General features: G+C 40.9%; 1 protein-coding gene across 3 annotated transcripts in view; it reads left to right on the forward strand.

The window, feature by feature from the left end:
- The window catches only part of CCDC30 (coiled-coil domain containing 30), a 117,080-nt gene that overhangs the window by 64,542 nt on the left and 30,162 nt on the right, over window positions 1–22,376 (forward strand). For 2 of the 3 annotated variants that reach the window (XM_055403754.2, XM_088835196.1), the window contains exons 12-14: window positions 13,916–14,095; window positions 17,403–17,612; window positions 19,617–19,771. In XM_055403754.2, the coding sequence (XP_055259729.2) occupies window positions 13,916–14,095; window positions 17,403–17,612; window positions 19,617–19,771 (545 nt within the window). Of the gene's footprint in view, window positions 1–1,837; window positions 2,008–7,691; window positions 7,936–13,915; window positions 14,096–17,402; window positions 17,613–19,616; window positions 19,772–22,376 lie in introns of all 3 variants that reach the window. The other variant, XM_055403753.2, reaches the window with a different exon arrangement.

A 22,376-nucleotide genomic window follows, 5' to 3' on the forward strand; every position in this document is an offset into this window, starting at 1 on the left:
CTGTCAGCAATTCTCACTTTGCTTGAATGTCAAGTCTAAATTCTGTTTGACTTTCTTTACTTCTTAAGAAACTAACACTGACTATTTGTAATGTTTAAATTTTTACAATGACTATAGAAAAATCAGTGATTTAAATAGCATTTTGGAATCTGTCTTCCTGTTCACAAAATTATACAAGTTCGTTAAGAAAATTACTGTCTTTCAGGTCTCTTCATAATCTGATCCCTCCCCTCTGTCTTATCTTACTTCCTCAGCTCCTCATTTTGTAGCCTCTACTCCAGGAAGACCATCCTCCTCACTTGAGCAAAAATACTCCCTGCTCAGTTACACACTCTGCCTTTGACCGTATTGATCATGCTTGAAATATGGTATAGTCTCTTCTTTACCTGTCTGTATCTTCCCACCTCCTAAGGCGCAGTGTAAGACCAAATTTCTCCCCTGGAGAGGTTATAATCCATATGAGATTATATATATAGCTTTATGGGATTATAACCCATATCACACAATGTGGTTTTTCTTCAGATAATTGAAAAGGCCAAGAAGATCAAAAAGATTCATTAAAGTAACTTAAACTGATATTTAGATTGTGTTCTTAGAATCAAACATATTAATAATAACTATAAAAACTTTGCATTTTCAGAGAGGCTCAGAATGGGAGTCAGACAGGTTGTTGTCTCTCTTCATGCAATACTTGAATGGAGATTCATCTTCTGTTCTTCGAACTATCCCCCATCCACCCTTTCTGCTGTCTTCTGAAGGCATTCTTTCATTTTACGTGAAAATATGCATTTGAGGAAAGGACTCTGTTTATCAAAAAACAAAACAAAGCAACAAAACCTGAGCAAATATTTTGCCAAACTACACAGCAGAGCAGTGACTCTCAAAGCATCCACTGGAATCAGAATTGTCTGGGAGACTTATTTGAAGTGCACGTTCCCATTTCCCAACCCATACCACTGACTTGAATCTCAGGAGTGGGGTGGCGATGTGAGACCGCATTTTTTAACTCCTTAGGTGATGCTCTTATTAGCTAAAATACGAGAATAACTACAATAGTCTGGGAGTCCTTACATGTTCAAGTGTTTCCAAACAAGTAAAATCTGATTGGAAGACTTATGTTCTCTGTCATGTATAGCTAATATTATTTATAATGTTTTCTTATAACAATATTATTGCTTTTGAATAAATGAAGTACACTCTAAACTTGAGAACAGAAATATGTGATGATAATGCAAAACCTCTAATAGGGTAACACATCTTTTTGCTTGTTAAAAGAGCACAACCCTAAGCAGTACTCTAGAAAGCTAATCCTAGAGACCCAAAATGCCCTCTTTTCTAAAAACCATGGACTTAATGCACTCCTATGGTAAAAATGGGTTAGGTTAGGTAACAACTGCAAAGTGTTAAATTGGAATAAGACTTCAATTTGGATACAGTTTATGTTGCTGCTGCTGCTGCTGCTAAGTCACTTCAGTCGTGTCCGACTCTGTGTGACCCCATAGACGGAAGCCCACCAGGCTCCCCCGTCCCTGGGATTCTCCAGGCAAGAACACTGGAGTGGGTTGCCATTTCCTTCTCCAATGTGTGACAGTGAAAAGAGAAAGTGAAGTCGCTCAGTCTGTCCGACCCCTAGCGACCCCATGGACTGCAGCCTACCAGGCTCCTCCATCCATGGGATTTTCTAGGCAAGAGTACTGGAGTGGCTTGCCATTGCCTTCTCCGACAGTTTATGTTATTTAAGCTAATAATCATTTAAGCATGTAATGAAATCAACATACTTTTTTACAGTCACATATAAGAGTATGCAAAATAGAATATTTGTCTTTTTACTTAACAGGTCTTGAAGCTTTTACAAGAATCTGAGCAATTAAATCATTTTACTGTAGGGAAAAAAACTGCAGCTGCTAATTTAATTACAAGTGAAAATACCTATAAAGATCTTGTGCCTAAAGTACCACTTTTGGGAGTAGATATTCAAAGCCTGAAGGAAGAGAAAGAGGAACTCTGGTAAATGGAGAAAATCTCATGTCACCTTAATTATTTGGGGGGTATAATTATATAATTTTGATATTCATTTCCAAATGATGTGCATGGAAAAATCAGTTCAAAAAATTCCCAAAGCTTGGCTTTTGATATGTTATTACAATCTTAAACTTTTGTTCCTTCTTTTAAAAATAAATATATGCTTTTTTGGAAAATCTGGAAAGCAGGGAAAAGTATAAGGAGATTATAGTAACCTATAATTTCCACTATGGAAAAATGTTAATGTCCTAATTTTTTCTTTCTTGTCTTTTTTCCCATACATATACATGTATAGGGGGCTTTCCTGGTGGCTCAGACTGTAAAGAATCTGCCTACAATGCAGGAGACCCAGGTTCAATCCCTGGGTTGGGAAGATCCCCAGGAGAAGGGAATGGCAACCCACCTGAGTATTCTTGCCTGGAGAATTCCATGGATAGAGGAGCCTGGTGGGCTACAGTCCATGGGATCGCCAAGAATCAGACATGACTGAGCAACTAACACTAATACAAATATGGATGTATTTTTTACATAATTAAGACCGTACTTTTCAGAGAGGTTTGCTTGCTATTTTTATTTAACATTATATCTGATAACTTTTGAGAATTTTTTTCTTCTTTTTTCAGTTTTAATCTTGCCCTGTAACTCTTGTGTGTCTATTTTTCCAGCCAATATATCTTTTATTTTTGGTTGCTCAGTTCAGTTCAGTCACTCAGTCATGTCCAACTCTTTGCAACCCCATGGACTGCAGCACACCAGGCCTCCCTGTCCATCACCAACTCCCGGAGCCTACTTAAACTCATTTCCATCATGTTGGTGATGCCATCCAACCATCTCATCCTCCGTCGTCCCCTTCTCCTCCTGCCTTCAATCTTTCCCAGCATCAGGATCTTTTCAAATGAATCAGTCCTTTGCATCAGGTGGCCAAAGTATCGGAGTTTCAGCTTCAGCATCAGTTCTTCCAGTGAGTATTCAGGACTGATTTCCTTTAGGATTGACTGGTTTGGATCTCCTTGCAGTCCAAGGGACTCTCAAGAGTCTTACCCAAGGCCACAGTTCAAAAGCATCAATTCTTTGGTGCTCAGCTTTCTTTATAGTTCAACTCTCACATCCATACATGACTACTGGAAAAGCCATAGCTTTGACTAAATTGGACCTTTGTTGGTAAAATAACGTCTCTGCTTTTTAATATGCTGTTTAGGTTTGTCATAGCTTTTTTCCAAGGAGCAAGTGTCTTTTAATTTCATGTATGCAGTCACCATCTGCAGTGATTTTGGAGCCCAAAAATATAAAGTCTCTCACTGTTTCCGTTGTTTCCCCATGTATTTGCCATGAAGTGATGAGACCGGATGTTATGATCTTAGTTTTCTGAATGTTGAGCTTTAAGCCAACTTTTTTATTCTGCTCTTTCACTTTCATCAAGAGGCTCTTTACTTCTTCGCTTTCTGCCACATTAATGTATTTCCCAACCAGGGATGGAACCCAGAAACCCTGCAGTGGAAGTACAGAGTCTTAACCACTGAACTGCCAGGGAAGTCCCATCAGAAGTATCTTGCACAGAAACTTTTGAGATTTAGACAAGTGCATTACTGTGTTTTAGCACAAGTTCTATAGATGAAATCAAATTTTGTCTGGACAAAAGCCTAGAATTAGATCAGCAAAAGGAAAAATAGATGACATTTTAACTTATATATCATAATAAAGAATACCTTATCAGTGAGTTGAGAAAATATTGCCTCAGTTCAGTTCAGTTTAGTCGCTAAGTCGTGTCCGACTCTTTGCGACCCCATGAATCACAGCACGCCAGGCCTCCCTGTCCATCACCAACTCCCAGAGTTCACTCAAACTGATGTCCATCGAGTCGGTGATGCCATCCAGCCATCTCATTCTCTGTCGTCCCCATCTCCTCCCGCCCCCAATCCCTCCCAGCATCAGAGTCTTTTCCAGTGAGTCAACCCTTCACATGAGGTGGCCAGAGTATTGGAGCTTCAGCTTTAGCATCAGTCCTTCCAATGAACACCCAGGACTGATCTCCTTTAGAATGGACTGGTTGGATCTCCTTGCAGTCCAAGGGACTCTCAAGAGTTTTCTCCAGCACCACAGTTCAAAAGCATCAATTCTTCAGCGATCAGCTTTCTTCTTGGGTATTATGTTATAAAACTCTACATCTTGTTTTATTTAACCTTCTATTTAGCTGGTTTCTTCTGATGCCACTCTGGGGCAGGTGACATGGAGGAGTATATACTGTCTCATTACTACCCCAGGTTACAGTAGAAGTCTAGGTTCCCCTCTCAGCCTCTGTGAACACCCAAGGAAAGAAGCACTCCTCATTCCTGCTGGTAATGGTAGGAGTTACTACTCCTCACTAGGCCTTTACTTGTACTGCACTGACTATGATGGGAGGGATGTCTTGTTAATGCTCTCTACTTGGCCCCCATGATATCATGAGCAGGGTAGTGGTGAAAGTCCTAACCCTCTGCTAGGCCTCCTCTGAAACTACCCCAATAGAGAGAAAGGTACCTCCTTACTGCCAGGTAGGGGTGGAAGCCTATATTCCCCATGTCTAGTACTACCTGGAAGGGATGAAAACACCTGCTTCCCACTGGCCTCTGACACTATACCCAGCAGAGGAGTTGAGGTACCTGCTTATACCTGGTGAAGGTGGAAATTTGGGCTCCCATCTTGATGTTTGCTGACATGAATGAGGTAGAACCACAGTTTTTTTCTATGACATTTGGCTGGGGAAAAGTAGATAATGTCCAAAAGTTTTCTTTCTTTCTTGGTTGTCCATTTCCTGGTCCTCTGTACAGAGTAAAAAGCCTTTCATCTTTGCTTCTCGGTGTTGTCTGGGTTGCCAGCTTCTTCAGCACTAAGTCTCGAGTATACACGGCTACAATAAAACCCAGGAAACTCATAGACGTGTCATTCTTCAGGTCCTGAGTTCCCTAGCTGATTTCACTTCTTCCTACTTTTCAGAGTCTTCTTATATTTGTTTTATATATAATGGCCAGAGTTTTTAGTTGTACTTGTTGGGAAAAATAGGGAAAAGTATGTCTACTTTATCTTCCTGAATGCAGAGGTCAGTTTTTCCATTTTTTAAAAATATTAGGTATATGTTTGCATTTTCCCAGTCTTCAGCTTCCTTTGAGAGTAGGAAAAGGAAAAGAGTTTACAGAGGATGGAAGGAATCATTATTTTATCAGAAATTTATTTTTAAAATGTTTTACTCTTTATCTCATGTTTTTAATGATTTGAATATATTACATATAAAAAATTGCTGAGCTCAAGGTAAAATATTTAATTCTTTTTCATACAATATTAAAGGAATTTTAAAAAGAAAAAAAACTCAATAGATACAATTTTTCCTGTGTTCTTTTCCAGTATTTTTCTGTATATACCTTTCCCATATGTATGATGTTTACACACAATACATATATATTATTCATTGTTCCACAACTTTATTAAGTATTTAACGTTGATGAATAGTCTACATAGCACTTTCAAGTTGGTTTATCTTTAATCATCTTAGCCATTTCTGTGTCTCCACTTAATCACTGTTTTAAATACTGTGGTTATGAGCATTATTATATATTCAGCTTTTTTCTTCTTGCCAGCTGTTTTATACCAATAAATTCACTGGTATGCTATTACTCAGTCAGAATATCTGAACATTTTTATGGCTTTTGATGTACTGCCAAGTTGCCTTCTTAGAGAATTTGAACACCAACTATAACTTGTGAAGCATCTTGTGCTAGACCCCAAGGTACCAGAAACAAATTTAAGATTAACAGAATAAAACCAAAATGGACTTGTTTGTGTTCACTTTGCATTCACACTGTAACCATGGAAGGTATGTTCCCTCCCGTGGCTTCAATGGCTCACAGCCTTTTGGTTTTCCTCCCCCTACTCTGGCTTCTGAGCTTGCTCTTCAGGCGCCTTTCCTCTGCTTGTTCCTCACAAGTCTAGGCTTCTGTCTAGATCGATCCTCTTCCTCTTACTTCCCCCCTTCTCCCTGGCCCATTAACCCAAGGTTTCTGCTCACATTCCTCTATCTGTACCCTCACCCCAGGCATCTCTCCAGGGTATACCTACATTCTGTCTTCTTGGGCTGCCATCCACTTGCTCATTTGTTCCCGTCAGAAATCCAGGTGTCACTCATTGTTCCCTTTTCTCCCTCACCTGCCACACCCAATAAATGACAGGTCTTATCAAGACTGTCTTCTGAATATCTCTCTAGGATCCATTCTGCCTTTTCATCCCCGCCATCCTATTCTAGTCACTGTTGGTTAGTAGGCAGATCACAACAATCTCTCAACTGACTTTTCTGACACACAGGTTCCAAATAATCTTCCTAAGGCACACTCTCTCTTTTGCCTCCAGGCTTTTACCTATATTATTTATGAAGTCTTCCAACATCCCCCATTTTCAACATATATACACACAGGCAAGTATGCACACATCCCTACCTTTACATCTGCCTGCTGCTAAGTCACTTCAGTCATGTCCGACTCTGTGTGACCCCATAGACGGCAGCCCACCAGGCTCCTCTGTCCCTGGGATTCTCCAGGCAAGAACACTGGAGTGGGTTGCCATTTCCTTCTCCAATGCATGAAAGTGAAAAGTGAAAATGAAGTTGCTCAGTTGTATCCGACTCTTCATGACTCCATGGACTGCAGCCCACCAGGCTCCTCCACCCATGGGATTTTCCAGGCAAGAGTACTGGAGTGGGTTGCCATTGCCTTCTCCTTTACATCTGCCTAGCTGGCACGACAGAGCAACTTCACTTTCACTTTTAACTTTCATGCATTGGAGAAGGAAATGGCAACCCACTCCAGTATTCTTGCCTGGAGAATCCCAGGGACAGAGGAGCCTGGTGGGCTGCCGTCTATGGGGTCACACAGAGTTGGACACGACTGAAGCGACTTAGCAGCAGCAGCAGCAGCAGCTTGTGCCAACTCATCCATCAGGCCTCCAATTACTTATTACTAGTTTAATATAATCACTTGTTAACTTATCCTTATTTCTCACTAAATTGTAAGCTCCTTAGGGACAGGATTTTGTCCTGTTGTAACCCTAATGCCTGCCAAAATGCTTACTGAGTGATTAAAAAAAAATCTTTATAAGCTATATCTGCCCAATGCCATACTAAAAGTTGAAAAAGTGAAAAATTCACTAAACTGGTTATTTGTCTGTACCTGTAGACAAAAACCCGAAGAAGACTGGCACCCCACTCCAGTACTCTTACCTGGAAAATCCCATGGGCAGAGTAGTCAGACATGACTGACTTCACTTTCACTTTTCACTTTCATGCATTGGAGAAGGAAATGGCAACCCACTCCAGTGTTCTTGCCTGGAGAATCCCAGGGACAGGAGAGCCTGGTGGGCTGCCATCGATGGGGTCGCACAGAGTTGGACACGACTGAAGCGACTTAGCAGCAACATCAGCAGTAGACAAAAACCTATGATGGGTCATTTCCCTGCATATGAGTAAAAAAGATACGACTGATTTGTTTTTAAAGTTTATTTCCAAGTGTAAGACAACTGCTCCGCTGTAGAATTAAGTCAAAAATCTTGCTTGCAGCACTTTCTTCACTGGTACATATTTTTCCTCCATATTCTGCTACTATAAGGAGCATTTTGATAGTTTTTTTTATTATTATATTTGTGCTAAGTCCCAAACTAGGCGAAAATAAGCAGAAGGAAATTCCAGAGAAGGCAGTAAAGGAGGGAACTTTTCCAAGAGAGGGATGGAAGGAGGAGGACTCACAGCAGAACCAAGAAATGAGAGGTGAAGAACAGCAGTTGACCTTGCAGCCTGAGAAAGTTATGAGGCTCAGAGAAGAGCTGAGCCTTATGAATCAGAGCCTCCTTCAGTCTCAGAGCTCTGGGGATACCACGGAAGACACTAGTGCCCAGGTAGGTATGATAAACATGAGGTCTGACTGGCTCCATTTCCTCTGATCAGCTGTGGATAGAGGTTTAATTTATAATATCACTGTTAGCATATATCTGTTGAGCAATATCATAACCACGCCCCGAATGTTAATAAAGTAGCAATCAAAATCTCAGCTGAGCCCACTCGTTGATGCATAAAGGGTTCTTCAGTTCAGTTCAGTTCAGTTCAGTCGCTCAGTCGTGTCCGACTCTCCGTGACCCCATGAATCACAGCATGCCAGGCCTCCCTGTCCATCACCAACTCCCGGAGTTCACTCAAACTCATGTCCACAGAGTCGGTGATGCCATCCAGCCATCTCATTCTCTGTCATCCCCTTCTCCTCCCGCCCCCAACCTTTCCCAGCATCAGAGTCTTTTCCAGTGAGTCCACTCGTTGCATGAGGTGGCCAAAGTATTGCAGTTTCAGCTTTAGCATCAGTCCTTCCAATGAACACCCAGGATTGATCTCCTTTAGGATGGACTGGTTGGATCTCCTTGCAGTCCAAGGGACTCTCAAGAGTCTTCTCCAGCACCACAGTTCAAAAGCATCAATTCTTCGGCGATCAGCTTTCTTCACAGTCCAACTCTCACATCCATACATGACCACGGGAAAAACCATAGCCTTGACTAGATGGACCTTTGTTGGCAAAGTTATGTCTCTGCTTCTTAATATACTATCAAGGTTGGTCATAACTTTCCTTCCAAGGAGTAAGTGTCTTTTAATTTCATGGCTGCAATCAGCATCTAGGCTCCGCCAGTTCTCAGCAGGAAAGAATGCTGATTGATTGTCATTGTCGGCACTGGGCAGGTGGAATAGGGGACAGCAGGATTTGTGCCATATTTTGTGTTTCTGGTACCTAGTTTGATATACAAAATACATTGTTTTGGTGGGGGAATGGCCACAAACTTGAAATTCTTTTTAATGTGGCTGCTGCTGCTGCTAAGTCACTTCAGTCGTGTCCGACTCTGTGTGACCCCATAGACGGCAGCCCACCAGGCTCCCCCATCCCTGGGATTCTCCAAAGAATCCCAAGAATCTCCAAGAACACTGGAGTGGGTTGCCATTTCCTTCTCCAATGCTATAGCTATTTAAAGAGGAGAGTGAAAAAGCTGGCTTAAAACTCAACATTCAAAAAACTAAGGTCATGGCATCTGGTCTCATCACTTCATGGTGAATAGATGGGGAAACAATGAAAACAGTTACAGACTATTTTCTTAGGCTCCAAATTCACTGTGGACAATGACTGCAGCCCTGAAATCAAAAGATGCTTGCTCCTTGGAAGAAAAGCTATGACAAACCTAGACAGTGTATTAAAAAGCAGAGACATCACTTTACCAACAAAGGTCCATATAGTCAAAGCTATGGTTTTTCCAGTGGTCATGTATGGATGTGAGAGTTGGACCGTAAAGAAGGCTGAGTGCCAAAGAACTGATGCTTTCAAACTGTGGTGCTAGAGAAGACTCGTGAGAGTCCCTTGAACAGCAAGGAGACAAAACCAGTCGATCCTAAAGGAAACCAACCCTGAATATTCATTGGAAAGACTGATGCTGAAGGTGAAGTTCCAATAATTGGCTGCCTGATGTGAAGAGCCAACTCATTGGAAAAGACCTTATGCTGGGAAAGTTGAGGGCAGGAGGAGAAAGGGGCTGTAGAGGATGAGATGGTTGGATGGCATCACTGACTCAGTGGACATGAATTTGAGCAGACTCTCGGAAATAGTGAAGGACAGGGAAGCCTGGCGTGATGCAGTCCATGGGGTTGCAAAGAGTTGGACATGACTGAGCAACTGAACAATAAACAATTGCTATTTATTAGCGGTCTGCTTGCAGGAGAAATAAAAGGAGTGACTATATCTCAATTCTTTTACCTCAGTTCTACTGATTCCCTCCTGTACAAATTAAGATGTCCCTACACACACCTTTGTAGGAATTATTTTGAGATCCACAGAGGTAGAATCTCAAAAGTAAACCAACTCACAAGTAAAGCAACTTCAAAAAACTGATAATATACATTTGAGGAGTGATTCAATATACATTTAGAAAACAAGAAAGAAAGTGAAAGTAAGAAAGTGAAGTTGCTCAGTCGTGTCCAACTCTTTGCGACCCCATGGATTGTAGCCTGCCAGGCTTCTCCATCCATGGGATTTCCCAGGCAAGAATACTGGAGTGGGGTGCCATTTCCTTTTCTAGGAGATCTTCCTGCTCTAGGGATTGAACCCAGGTCTCCTGCATTGTAGGCAGACCCTTTACTGTCTGAGCCACCAGGGAAGTCCAAGAAAACAAGGAAGAGTATTAATAAAAGAAGTCAAAAATATACTTGAAAAGAGGTTTGGCTATAGAGTGAAAAATAGTCAAGTTATAGTAAACAAGGAAAATGTATACCTGAAAAGGAGATTCAGATACATCTGAATGAGAAGGAAGTCACTGGATTTGTTCAGAAGACCAAAAGGAAGTATGACATCATATAGTCAAAAGAGGCTGAATTTTCATGCCCAGACAATCCTTTTATTGGGCAGTGGGCCAGTGTAGGAGGCTTGAGCGGAGGCTGAACACTGTGGTCACAAAGATGATTTAAGTTTACTTATGAGCTTAAAATGATCAGCGAACTTTTAGACTAATAAAATCTAGAGTATGAGAACTAACACCTTGGTTAATTTATTCAGTTCAGTTCAGTTGTGTCTGACTCTTTGCGACTCCATGGACTGCAGCACACCAGGCTTCCCGTCCATCACCAACTCCCAGAGCTTGCTCAAACTCATGTCCATTGAGTCAGTGATGATATCGAACCATCTCATCCTCCGTCGAACCTTTCTCCTCCCGCCTTCAGTCTTTCCCAGCATCAGGGTCTTGTCCAATGAGTCAGCTCTTCGCATCAGGTGGCCAAAGTATTGGAGTTTCAGCTTCAGCATCAGTCCTTCCAATGAATATTCAGGACTGATTTTCTTTAGGATTGACTGGTCTGATCTCCTTGCAGTCCAAAGGACTCTCAAGAGTTCTCCAACACCACAGTTCAAAAGCATCAATCCTTTGGCACTCAGCCTTCTTTATGGTCCAACTCTTACATCCATACATGACTACTGGAAAAACCATAGCTTTAACTAGACGCACCTTTGTTGGCAAAGTAATGTCTCTGCTTTTTAATACACTCTCTAGGTTTGTCATAGCTTTTCTTCCAAGGAGCAAGTGTCTTTTATTTCATGGCTGCAGTCACCATCTGCTGTGATTTTGGGGCCCCCCAAAAATAAAGTCTGTCACTGTTTCTATTGTTTCCCCACCTATTTTCCATGAAGGTTAATTTATTAATTTTCTCTAATTTACCCTATCCCATTACTTGAAGAATCTTTTCTCAATACTTGGTGGAGGTGTGTGTGAAAAACTATTAAATATATAAAAATTCTATAAGAAATCTGGGAAAATAGCCATTTTGTGAATGAACAAATCTATATACCATATAGCCACAGAAACAGTAATTTTCTTCCATAACAGTGAATCTGGATTGTTAAAAGAAGTGTCAGCTATTCTTATTCATTTATTCAACCAGTATTAACTGAGTATCTGTGATGTGTTAAGGCACCATGTTAAGGTACATACAACAGGAAACGAGGTAGATATGGGCCTCATGGGGAAAAAAATAACATATTTGTGTTTTAAGATTCACATTTCCCAAAACATTCACACACATAATATTTTATTTACTTCTTTAAGCAAGTGAGGAAGAAAATACGGTTTTAAAAATTTATTTATTTTTTGTTATTTTTGTTTGTTTGCCTGCACTGGTCTTCATTGCAGCTCTCTAGTTGCAGTATATGGAATCTTAGTTCCCTAACCAGGGATCGAACCCGGGCCCCCTGTATTGGTGCATGGAGTCTTGTCCACTGAACCACTGGTAAAGTCCCAGAAAATACATTTTAGTCAGATTTTTGTCTGCAGTGCACTGTACAGTGATAATTTCAGAACCTCTCTGTGTACATAGCTCTTTGATCATCTGATAACTATAGATCATTCTACTTTTTAGTTCTTGTGTGTGTGTGTGTGTGTGTGTGTGTGTGTGTAGTTTTTAGACTTCACTGATGTTGCAAGATTATGGTGCTGGTACTTTGCTACTTTCCACATGTGCTGCATCTTATTAATCTCATAATGTGCAAATTTAGGTAGCGATAAATACCTAAACTTTAAAGAATGCTTATAAATGGCAAATATATAGTAAAAAAAAATTGTGAGAGTTTCTATTATGAGTAAGTATGTGAGCTGTATTGCTCATATGTCTTTTGTGACATCATTTGTGGCTGCTGATGATCTTTAGGGCTTAATTTCTGTTGTTCAACAGTATTCCACGTGAGGTTGCAATAGCTGCGTTCTAGATATTACTTTCCCACTATTCTTGAAACACATTTGAATCACTGTTAATTGTCTTAATTTTGTAGATTTAATATGTAGTTTCGCATTTTTCACTATGCCCTAGGCACTGTATATAATACTCTGTGTATATTAAGCAATACAGTGAGTCAGGAATATTATTGTTGCCACTTTATAGATGAAGAAACTGAGGCTTTAGAGAGGTTAAATAATTGGCCTAGTATGACACTTTGTGGTGAAACCTGGGTCTGTCTCCATTACAGCCTGACCTTTTAACTGTTTTGTCATCTGCTTCTTCTTGCTGACAGACTCACAGAAAGCACATAGTTCTCACGTCAAGCTAATTTTCTAAGGAAGGCTGGCAAGCTGGCTCCCCAAAGCCTTCCCAAGGTGTCTGTTTTCGATTGAAAATGAAAGTGTTAGTCACTCAGTCATGTCTGACTCTTCGATCCCATGGACTGTAGCCTGTCAGGCTCCTCTGTCCATGGAATTTTTCAGGCAAGAATACTGGAGTGGAAAAAAAAAAAAAAAGTACTGGAGTGGTTCAGTTCAGTCACTCAGTCATGTCCGACTCTTTGCGACACCATGAATCACAGCATGCCAGGCCTCCCTGTCCATCACCAACTCCCGGAGTTCACTCAGACTCATGTCCATCGAGTCGGTGATGCCATCCAGCCATCTCATTCTCTGCCGTCCCCTTCTCCTCTTGCCCCCAATCCTTCCCAGCATCAGAGTCTTTTCCAGTGAGTCAACTCATCGCATGAGGTGGCCAAAGTATTGCAGTTTCAGCTTTAGCATCAGTCCTTCCAATGAACACCCAGGATTGATCTCCTTTAGAATGGACTGGTTGGATCTCCTTGCAGTCCAAGGGACTCTCAAGAGTCTTCTCCAGCACCGCAGTTCAAAAGCATCAATTCTTCGGCGATCAACTTTCTTCACAGTCCAGCTCTCACATCCATACATGACCACGGGAAAAACCATAGCCTTGACTAGACGGACCTTTGTTGGCAAAGTAATGTCTCTGCTTTTTAATATGCTGTCTAGGTTGGTCATAACTTTCCTTCCAAGGAGTAAGCGTCTTTTAATTTCATGGCTGCAATCAGCATCCTCAGTGATTTTGGAGCCCAAAAAAATAAAGTCTGACACTGTTTCCACTGTTTCCCCTTCTGTTTCCCAAGAAGTGATGGGACCAGATGCCATGATCTTTGTTTTCTGAATGTTGAGCTTCAAGCCAACTTTTTCACTCTCCTCTTTCACTTTCATTAAGAGGCTTTTGAGTTCCTCTTCACTTTCTGCCATAAGGGTGGTGTCATCTGCTCTAGTATGAGTTAAATTATATGAACATACATATAAAAAGAGTAATCGGTTATAGTGAAGCTAACTCTAAAAACATTTACATGTGACTATGGCAACCCACTCCAGTGTTCTTGCCTGGAGAATCCCAGGGACGGGGGAGCCTGGTGGGCTGCCATCTATGGGGTTGCAGAGTCGGACACAACTGAAGCGACTTAGCAGCAGCAGCAATCACATTCTGACAGCTGGAACCCATGTTTTACCAACATTCTTTCAAATTGTCCATGTTTCCCCGGTAAAACGTTTCTTTTAGTATCCATCATCTGGAGAAAAACTGAAATACCGGCAGCAAGAGGAGGTAAAACAACTTCACCAGAATTTGCACCGGCTGCAGACTCTATGCAGCTCAGCAGAAAAAGAGCTTCGATATGAGCGAGGAAAGAACTCCGACTTAAAGCAACATAATAGCTTACTTCAGGAAGAAAGCATTAAGGTAATTCCTGTGGGGTTATCCTTCATTTAAGGGTCTCAGTTGCTCAACTGACCCCAGGAATGAAGGAATCTAACTTCTGCAACTTGGTAATTCATGATTGCATCCCCAGATGGGTAGACAGCGTCAGCGATCCGGTAGCTCCATCCTTCAACTTCTCTTTACCAAGTCGGTGCACTTCAGTTGTTTCTCTGCTGCTGAAAGGTTGTGTGTGCTGTAAGTGCGAAAAACGTTTAAGTCTTTTGAAATCATTACCTAGGACATTAAGCACTTAATAGTTTCGATGACCGGAACTAAATCTCTGGTAGCAACTTCCCTGGTTCTCTCTCTGGACATATTTATTCCCAGTAGGTGCATTCATTTTTTAAAAGATTATTTTTATGTGGACCATTTAAAATGTCTTTATTGACTTTGTTACAGTATTGATTCTATTTTATGTTTTGGTTTTTTGGGCCCAAGGTATGTAGGATCTTAGCTGTTCGACCAGAGATCGAATCTATATTCCTTGCGTTGGAAGGCAAAGTCTTAACCACTGGACCTCCAGGGAAGTCCCTAGGTGCATTCATTATTATTGGTTGAATCAGATATCAACTGCCCCAAGGTACCAACCATGAGAGCAAAATTGTTCTTGACATGAGTGTATCAAAAAGTTAGAGGAACATCCCCCAAACTCACTTATTTTACAATAATCTGTATAGAACTGCCACCCACAGATTCATCTAAATTTTATGAACTACAAAATGTTCAGACTGAACAACCATGTAAAATGGTATTTTCTTTAATTATGGTTCAATTCTGTAAACATATTTTAGGGACCTAGCTTCTATAAGCCCCTATTTAAGATTCTGGAGTTCAACATTCAACAGATATTTATTGAGCATCAGTCTTAACACAAGCCAGGCTATCTCATCAATACTGAGGATTTAGTGATAGGCAAAATGGACATAATCCTTATCCCCTGGTGCAGGGGTTAGCAAACTTTGGCTTATAGGTAAAATCCATAGGCAGGATTTGGCTTGCCTTTTATTTCTGTAAATAAAGTTTTATTGGCACACAGCCATACCTGTTCTTTCACATATTATTGATGGCTGCCCTTGCACTACAACAGCAGATATGAGTAGTTCTGACAAGAGACCATGTGGCCCACAGAGGCTAAAATATTTACTGTCTGGTCCTTTATATGAAAAGCTTGCCACCCCTGGTATGGCAGGATCAATGACCTTATTTAAAAAGTGACATAAAAATGGATTAAGAAAGGTCCCTACTTTTTAGGAGCTCACAGTCTATTAGGGGAGATATAGAGGAAAACAAATAGTCATTTATCTCAAACTTCTAGGAAAGCCCTTCTAGAGAGATCTAGAATTCCAGGATTGTTTGGATACACTTCTTCCCTATCCTCTTCATTCACAGTTTTTTAAATATTAAATATCATATTCTCTCAAGCCTTTGTAGTTTTAAATTAAATTTCAAATCTTTCTCACATTTCAAGACAGCCTTTTACCTTTCCCTTCAAACACCCCTCTTAGATCATTTTAATTATCTGCTCTGACTACATCTTTGTCAAGGTACAATGACCAGAACAACAGATGATAACATCTTAAATATGCTTGGTACTCGATAAATATCAGTATTTTTTGTTTAATGAACAAGTTCTTCAGGGATGGGTAAATGATAACTTGATAAAAGGAGAAGGTATTTTTTTTGTTTTGAATCTCCTTTATGGTAGGGTAAAATTTTGGCCATTTCATTGATGAGACTTCAGTTTTTGGGCTGATGCCTTAGGCCAGGCACCTAAGCAGAGTTATATGCAATAACCAGCTACCTTATAGTGGCAGTTTGTCCACTTTATCTATTATAAACCTCCCAGTCCTGAAGGGTCAGCATTTTATAGATGAGAAAATTGTTCAAGGTGGCAAAGCTGACAAATTGTGGAGTCAGAATTTAGTACCAGGCCTATTTCTGTCTTTCCCTCTCTTCAGTTTGGGGCACTTTGAAAATTCAGCTTTGCAAACTTAGAACTTTTAAAAATCCACTCAGAGATGTTTGAACTCTGGGCCTCTGGCTAATATTAGGCATACTTATAAGATTGTCTAAGGAACCAGAATGCAAATGTGTTGCTTTTTAAACCATTTTATTGTGAAATGAACCACTCAGAAAGCTTCCCCAGTGGCTCAGAAATAAAGAATCTGCCTGCAATGCAGGAGACATGGGTTCGATCTCTGGGTCAGGAAGATCCCCTGGAGAAGGGAGTGGCAACCCACTCCAGTATACTTGCCTGGAGAATCCCATTGATAGAGGAGCCTGGCAGGCTACAGTCCATAGGATTGCAAAGTCAGACACGACTGAAGCAACTGAGCACACACACACATACCGCTCGGAAAGTACAGTTCAGTTTATGTTTTTAAAAGAACACTGGCTGCAGTGTGGATAACAGATTAGAGGGGATGAAAAATGGAGGTGGTGCAGCCAGTGCTATTGCTCTGGTCCAGGCCGGAGATGATGATGATCTAGCAGAGGTGGTGACACAAATGACAAAAATGGACACGAGGTGTGTTGTGGGGGGGAGTGATAGCACGTGCTGACAGACTTACGACAGTGGAGAAGGAAGGCTCAAGGATGACTCTCAGGTCAGTAGCCTGAACAAAAGTTTGGGTGGTGGCGTCCTTTACTGAAATCAGGAAGACTAGGAGAAGGACCGTTTTGGAGATATGGGCAGAATCCAGATGTTCCACTTTGGCGTATATTGGTGTAAACGTGGTATTTTTAAATCATGAGAACGAATCTAGAGAGAGAATGCATCACTTTCAAGGAAGATATAGAACAGTCTGCTAATATTTAGAAGCTGAGTTCACTAGAACAGTCTAAGAAGAAACCAAGAAGCAACAGCAGTGGTAAATGAAAACCAGGAGAGGTGGGGATCACAGACTAAGAGAGGAGAACTTTCTGAGATGGAGAAAGGAACTGCTACCAACAGGTCAGTTGCCCACTGGACTTAAATTCTGGCAAAGGGAAAGTCAGTAGTGCCCTTGGCAAAAATAGTTTCATGAAGTAGTGGGATTGAAAGCCAGCTTGGAGTAGACTGGGGGGAAAAAAAAGGATGGAAACTATTTAGACCACGCATGTATAGAAACTCTTAGGAAAATTCCTTTGTCAAACTGCCAGCAGCTCCAGAGAGGTAACCAGTCTCATGACACTGGTATTTGTCAGTTCCTGGGGGACGCTACACTTCTTGGAAAGCTGCTTATTCTGGCTCACATTCACGTTCATCCCATGCTTATTTTTGTCACTTGTCTTTATTACCCATCTCTAGGTCAAAATTGAACTCAAGCAGGCCCAGGAAAAGTTATTAGACAGCTCAAAGATGTGCTGTTCACTCACGGCTGAGTGGAAGCACTGTCAGCAGAAAATCAGGGAACTGGAGCTGGAAGTACTTAAACAGGCTCAGAGCATTAAATCACAGAACAACCTACAGGAAATGCTGGCTCAGGAGAAATCTAAAGTTGCTGATGCAGAGGACAAGGTAATTATCCTCACACTTAATAAATATCATGCCCTGGATACTGCTACTGAAATTCTGTTTCCCTGAGGATTTTAAGAAATAGATACAGTGCAAACGATAAAATTCTAGGGGTTTTTCACTCTCCCATGCTTTCCTCTTTTGATGTCACCTGTTCGTACGGTTCTAGTAAATCTGAGATTAAATGACTTTCATTGTATACTTTCAAATTTTAAAGGATTTAGTCTCCTGTCACTTGGATTGTCTATTTGATTTTTAGTTTGTAATTTTTGGAGGGATAGGTGTTAAGAAATGAACCCTTTTGTAATGTTCAGTTCAGTTCAGTCGCTCAGTCGTGTCCGACTCTCTGCGACCCCATGAATCACAGCATGCCAGGCCTCCCTGTCCATCACCAGCTCCCGGAGTTCACTCAAACTCATGTCCATCGAGTCGGTGATGCCATCCAGCCATCTCATTCTCTGTCGTCCCCTTCTCCTCCTGCCCCCAACCTTTCCCAGCATCAGAGTCTTTTCCAGTGAGTCAACTCGTTGCATGAGGTGGCCAAAGTATTGCAGTTTCAGCTTCAGCATCAGTCCTTCCAATGAACACCCAGGACTGATCTCCTTTAGGATGGACTGGTTGGATCTCCTTGCAGTCCAAGGGACTCTCAAGAGTCTTCTCCAGCACCACAGTTCAAAAGCATCAATTCTTCAGCGATCAGCTTTCTTCACAGTCCAACTCTCACATCCATTGTAATGTTACGCCTGCATTTTAGCCTGCCCAACACCAGATGGCAGTAGTATGTAACACTTGCACATTTTCTTGGTAGGTTTGTCTGAGAGTCAAATCTTATGTAAAAAATAAATCATTTCATCAAACCACATAAATATAAAGCAAACATCAAAATTAGATGATAGCAATCTATCTTGAACTCAAAAACTCAATGTTGAGCTAAAGAAGCCAGCACAAAAGAATTCATACTATGTAATTTCATTTATATGAAGTTTAAGAATAGACAAAACTAAGCTATGGTGATAGAATAGTGGATATCCTTATGAGGGGGACATGAGGGAATCATTTATGGCGCTGGAAATATTCTTTATCTTGGTCTGGAAGTGGTGATTATGTAAGTAAAACTTCACTTAGTATGTGCAAGTTATGGGCATATTGTCACATGTATGTTATTACTCCATTAAAAAAGTAACTGGCAAAATTGATAAAGATTAGTAAAATTTTAAAAGTTAGACAATATAAATATTGGTACTGGATTTTGTGCAACAAGATCACATACTCTGAATGCAGTTCGAAGAGTAAACTAGTATAGACACTTCAGAAAGCAATTTGGCATTAGTATCTAGTTAAGTTAAAGATGTATATATACCATACAACCAACCCAACACTTCTACTACTAGGCATAAAAACTAGGGAAATTCTACTCCATTCTGTTGCACACATGTATCAGGATGCAACATGCATGCTCAGTCACTTCAGTCATGTCCAACTCTTTGCAATTCCATGGACTGTAGTAGACCTCTTGGTTCTTCTGTCCATGGGATTTTCCAGGCAAAAATACTGGAGTGGGTTACCATTTCCTCCTCCAGGGGATCTTCCCAACCCAGGGATCGAACCCAAGTCTCCTGTGTCTTCTGCATTGCAGGCAGATTCTTTACCACTGAGTCACCTGGGAAGCCCCAGTATTTGTTTATATAAACATAAATCAATCTCTAGAAGGGTGGACAAGAAACTAGTACCAGTGATTACCTATTTGGTGGAGGAAAACTGCAAAGAAGACAATACAAGAATGGAAAGGAGATTTTGTAGCTTAGTTTACCCACTCACACTAAATTATGTGAACGTATTGCATATTGCAACAATTAAGTCATTTAATTTTTAAATTAAAATAAATCTAGTCACACTCTCCAGATGAGATTTTTATGTTAGTACTACTGTTTGCTATCTACATGGTATTTCCCTGATTAGAAAATAAGTCACACTTAAAGTTTTATTTGTAAACTCTTTTCATTTAAGATTTTGGATCTGCAGCAGAAATTAGAACATGCTCATAAAGTCAGTCTGACAGACACCTGTATTTTGGAGAAGAAGCAATTAGAGGAAAGGATAAAAGAAGCAATAGAAAATGAAGCTGAAATAAAGCAGCAGTATTGGGAAGAACAACAGAAGCGGTAAGAGGAGCAAAGGTGCCATTTTTCTGTGGGCTCACCACCCCTGAGTTTACGCGCAGCGTCAATTTACCACTGCGTTTCCTCTGTGTCCCCACTGAAGTAAACTCAATTACAAAGCTGCATATGTATATACATATGTGTGTATGCGCTAAGAGGCTTCAGTTATGTCTGACTCTTTGTGACCCTATGGACCGTAGCCTGCCAGGCTCCTCTGTCCATGGGATTCTCTAGGCAAGGATATTAGAGTGGGTTGCCATGCCCTCCTCCAGGGCATCTTCCCAACCCAGGGATTGAACTAGTATCTCTTACGTCTCCTGCTTTGGTAGGTGGGTTCTTTACTACTAGCACCATCTGGGAAGCCCCACATCTATACATGGTGATATATATGTATGTGTGTATGTATATATATATGTGTATGTATCACTATATTCTGATTGTTTATTTTCTTGCTTGCCTTTCATACTAGAGTGTGGAATTCTCAAGGGCAGGGATTATTTCTTGTTCTGGAACATGCTTGGTGCACCAGTAAATCTTCTTGAATGAATGGATTGCCTATGAAATATGATCCCCTGGGATCTGCTTTTCTAACTCTTAACACGATTGGCACAAAATGCAGACTAGGATGCAGTTGCTATTTTGTATTTATCATCTGATTTTCTTTGAAGAAGATCCAAGTACTTTCAGTTCAGTTCAGTCGCTCAGTCGTGTCCGACTCTCTGCAACCCCATGAATCTAGGCATCTTAATCATTAACAAGCTGATAGTAGTTAAGAGCTGTCATGTTTTTTTCTAGAAGGGTTTTGATTATTATTAGGATTCTTACTAAAATGATCTTATATAGCCTAAACTTCAAGTCATGGGCATATTGTCATATGTATGTTCAGTTCAGTTCAGTTCAGTCGCTCAGTCGTGTCCGACTCTCTATGTTACTACTCCATAAAAAATGTAGCTGGCAAAATTGATAAAGATTAGTAAAATTTTAAAATTTAGACAGTATAAATATTGGCACTTCTGTGGCACTCAGAACATGTGTCTTAAAAAACTACTTAGTAGTTTTAACTACTGAAAAGATATATAGCCATTCACATAAATTGTTACGCTCAGAAGCTTTACTTTCAGCTCTAATTGAAACCTCTAGTATAGGACTTCCCTGGAGGTACAATAGTTAAGGCTCCATGTTTCCACTGCAGGGGTTGCAGGTTCGATCCCTGGTCTGGGAACGAATATCCCACATGCTGCTCCTCAGCACAGTCAGAAAAGAAAAGAAACCTCTAGTGTAGACCCTGACACTCAGTAGGTGCTTAGCAAATATGTTGTAAATAAATGAATGTTTGAGTAAGTGAATAAATGAATGTTTGAGTGAATAGTGAATTCACTCAGGTCTGATAGAAAAATACTTGTCTCGCTGCTGCTTCTAACAAGATGACATCCTTCCCCTGTTTTAATACAGCTAGTTCCTGAATAAACTACAATAAGTATACCTTTTAAAGCACTGCTCACAAAGTTAGAGAAAGCCCTAGGGCAAACATACAATGAGGCAAAATAAAAATAATGAATGGTAAACAAACTTCTACGGGACAAATAACACTATCAGCTCCAGGTTCAAGAGAACACTAGGAAGTTTGCCACAAGGTGTGTGTGCCAACTGCCAATGCAGGAGACGTGAATTAGATCCCTGGGTCAGGAAGAGCCCATGGAGAAATGGCAGCCCACTCCAGTCTTGCCTGGGAAATCCCGTTGACAGAGGAGCTTGGAGGGCTACAGTCCGTGGGGTCACAAAGAGTCAGACACGTCTCAGCAACTTAACCACTGCCACCACCATCCTGACACATAAGACTGCAGCTCTAACAAAGTATGAGAAGGTTTATACTAAGGGAGATTTAGTCTGCACAGGTAACACATAGCAGGGACACCTAATTTGGTCCAGGAAGCTCAAGAAAGCCTTCCTCAAAGAAAGCTATGTAAGTTGAAAGTAAAGAGGTTGTTATGGGAAAGCTAAGTAGAAGTTATCAGGTAAAGGAAGACCTGGAAGAGGAGGATAGGGACAAGGTTGATGTTGCAGGGGATTAATAAATGTGGAGGATGACTTGTTTTGGGAAGTGAAATTTTTTCATTTTGCCTGGAACAAAATGTTTGGGGGTAGAGGAAGTGGCAAGAAAATGGAGCTAGAAAGCTAGTTCACAAGTCATATTAAAGAATTTGGGGGAATTCCCTGGTGGTCCAAAGATCAGAACTCCATGCTTTCACTGCCAAGGACCCAGGTTCAATCGCTGGTTAGAGAACTAAGATCCCACAAGTCCAAAAAGAATTTGGACTTTTTCTTAAGAGTAGATAGAGGAGAACATTACAGCAGTGTTCACACATGTGCATTAGAATCAAGTGTTTTTAACTGACAGCCCTTATTAAAGCAGGGAGATGAAGGGATTCAACTCACAGCGCAGAGTGGACAAGCACAGGGACTATGGAATTCAGAATTAGAGCACCCCCCATCTTGCTGTAGCTGCGCAACCTGGAGCAAGGGAATCGAGCCTCTCGGTGCCACAGCTTCCCCTGCATTGCTGTTGTGCAGTCACTAAGTTGTGTCCTACTCTTTGTGACCCCACGGA

The sequence above is a fragment of the Moschus berezovskii genome, chromosome 4, assembly GCF_049115385.1.
Source record: "Moschus berezovskii isolate FMDL1 chromosome 4, NW_MosBer_1.0, whole genome shotgun sequence".
Taxonomy (NCBI): domain Eukaryota; kingdom Metazoa; phylum Chordata; class Mammalia; order Artiodactyla; family Moschidae; genus Moschus; species Moschus berezovskii.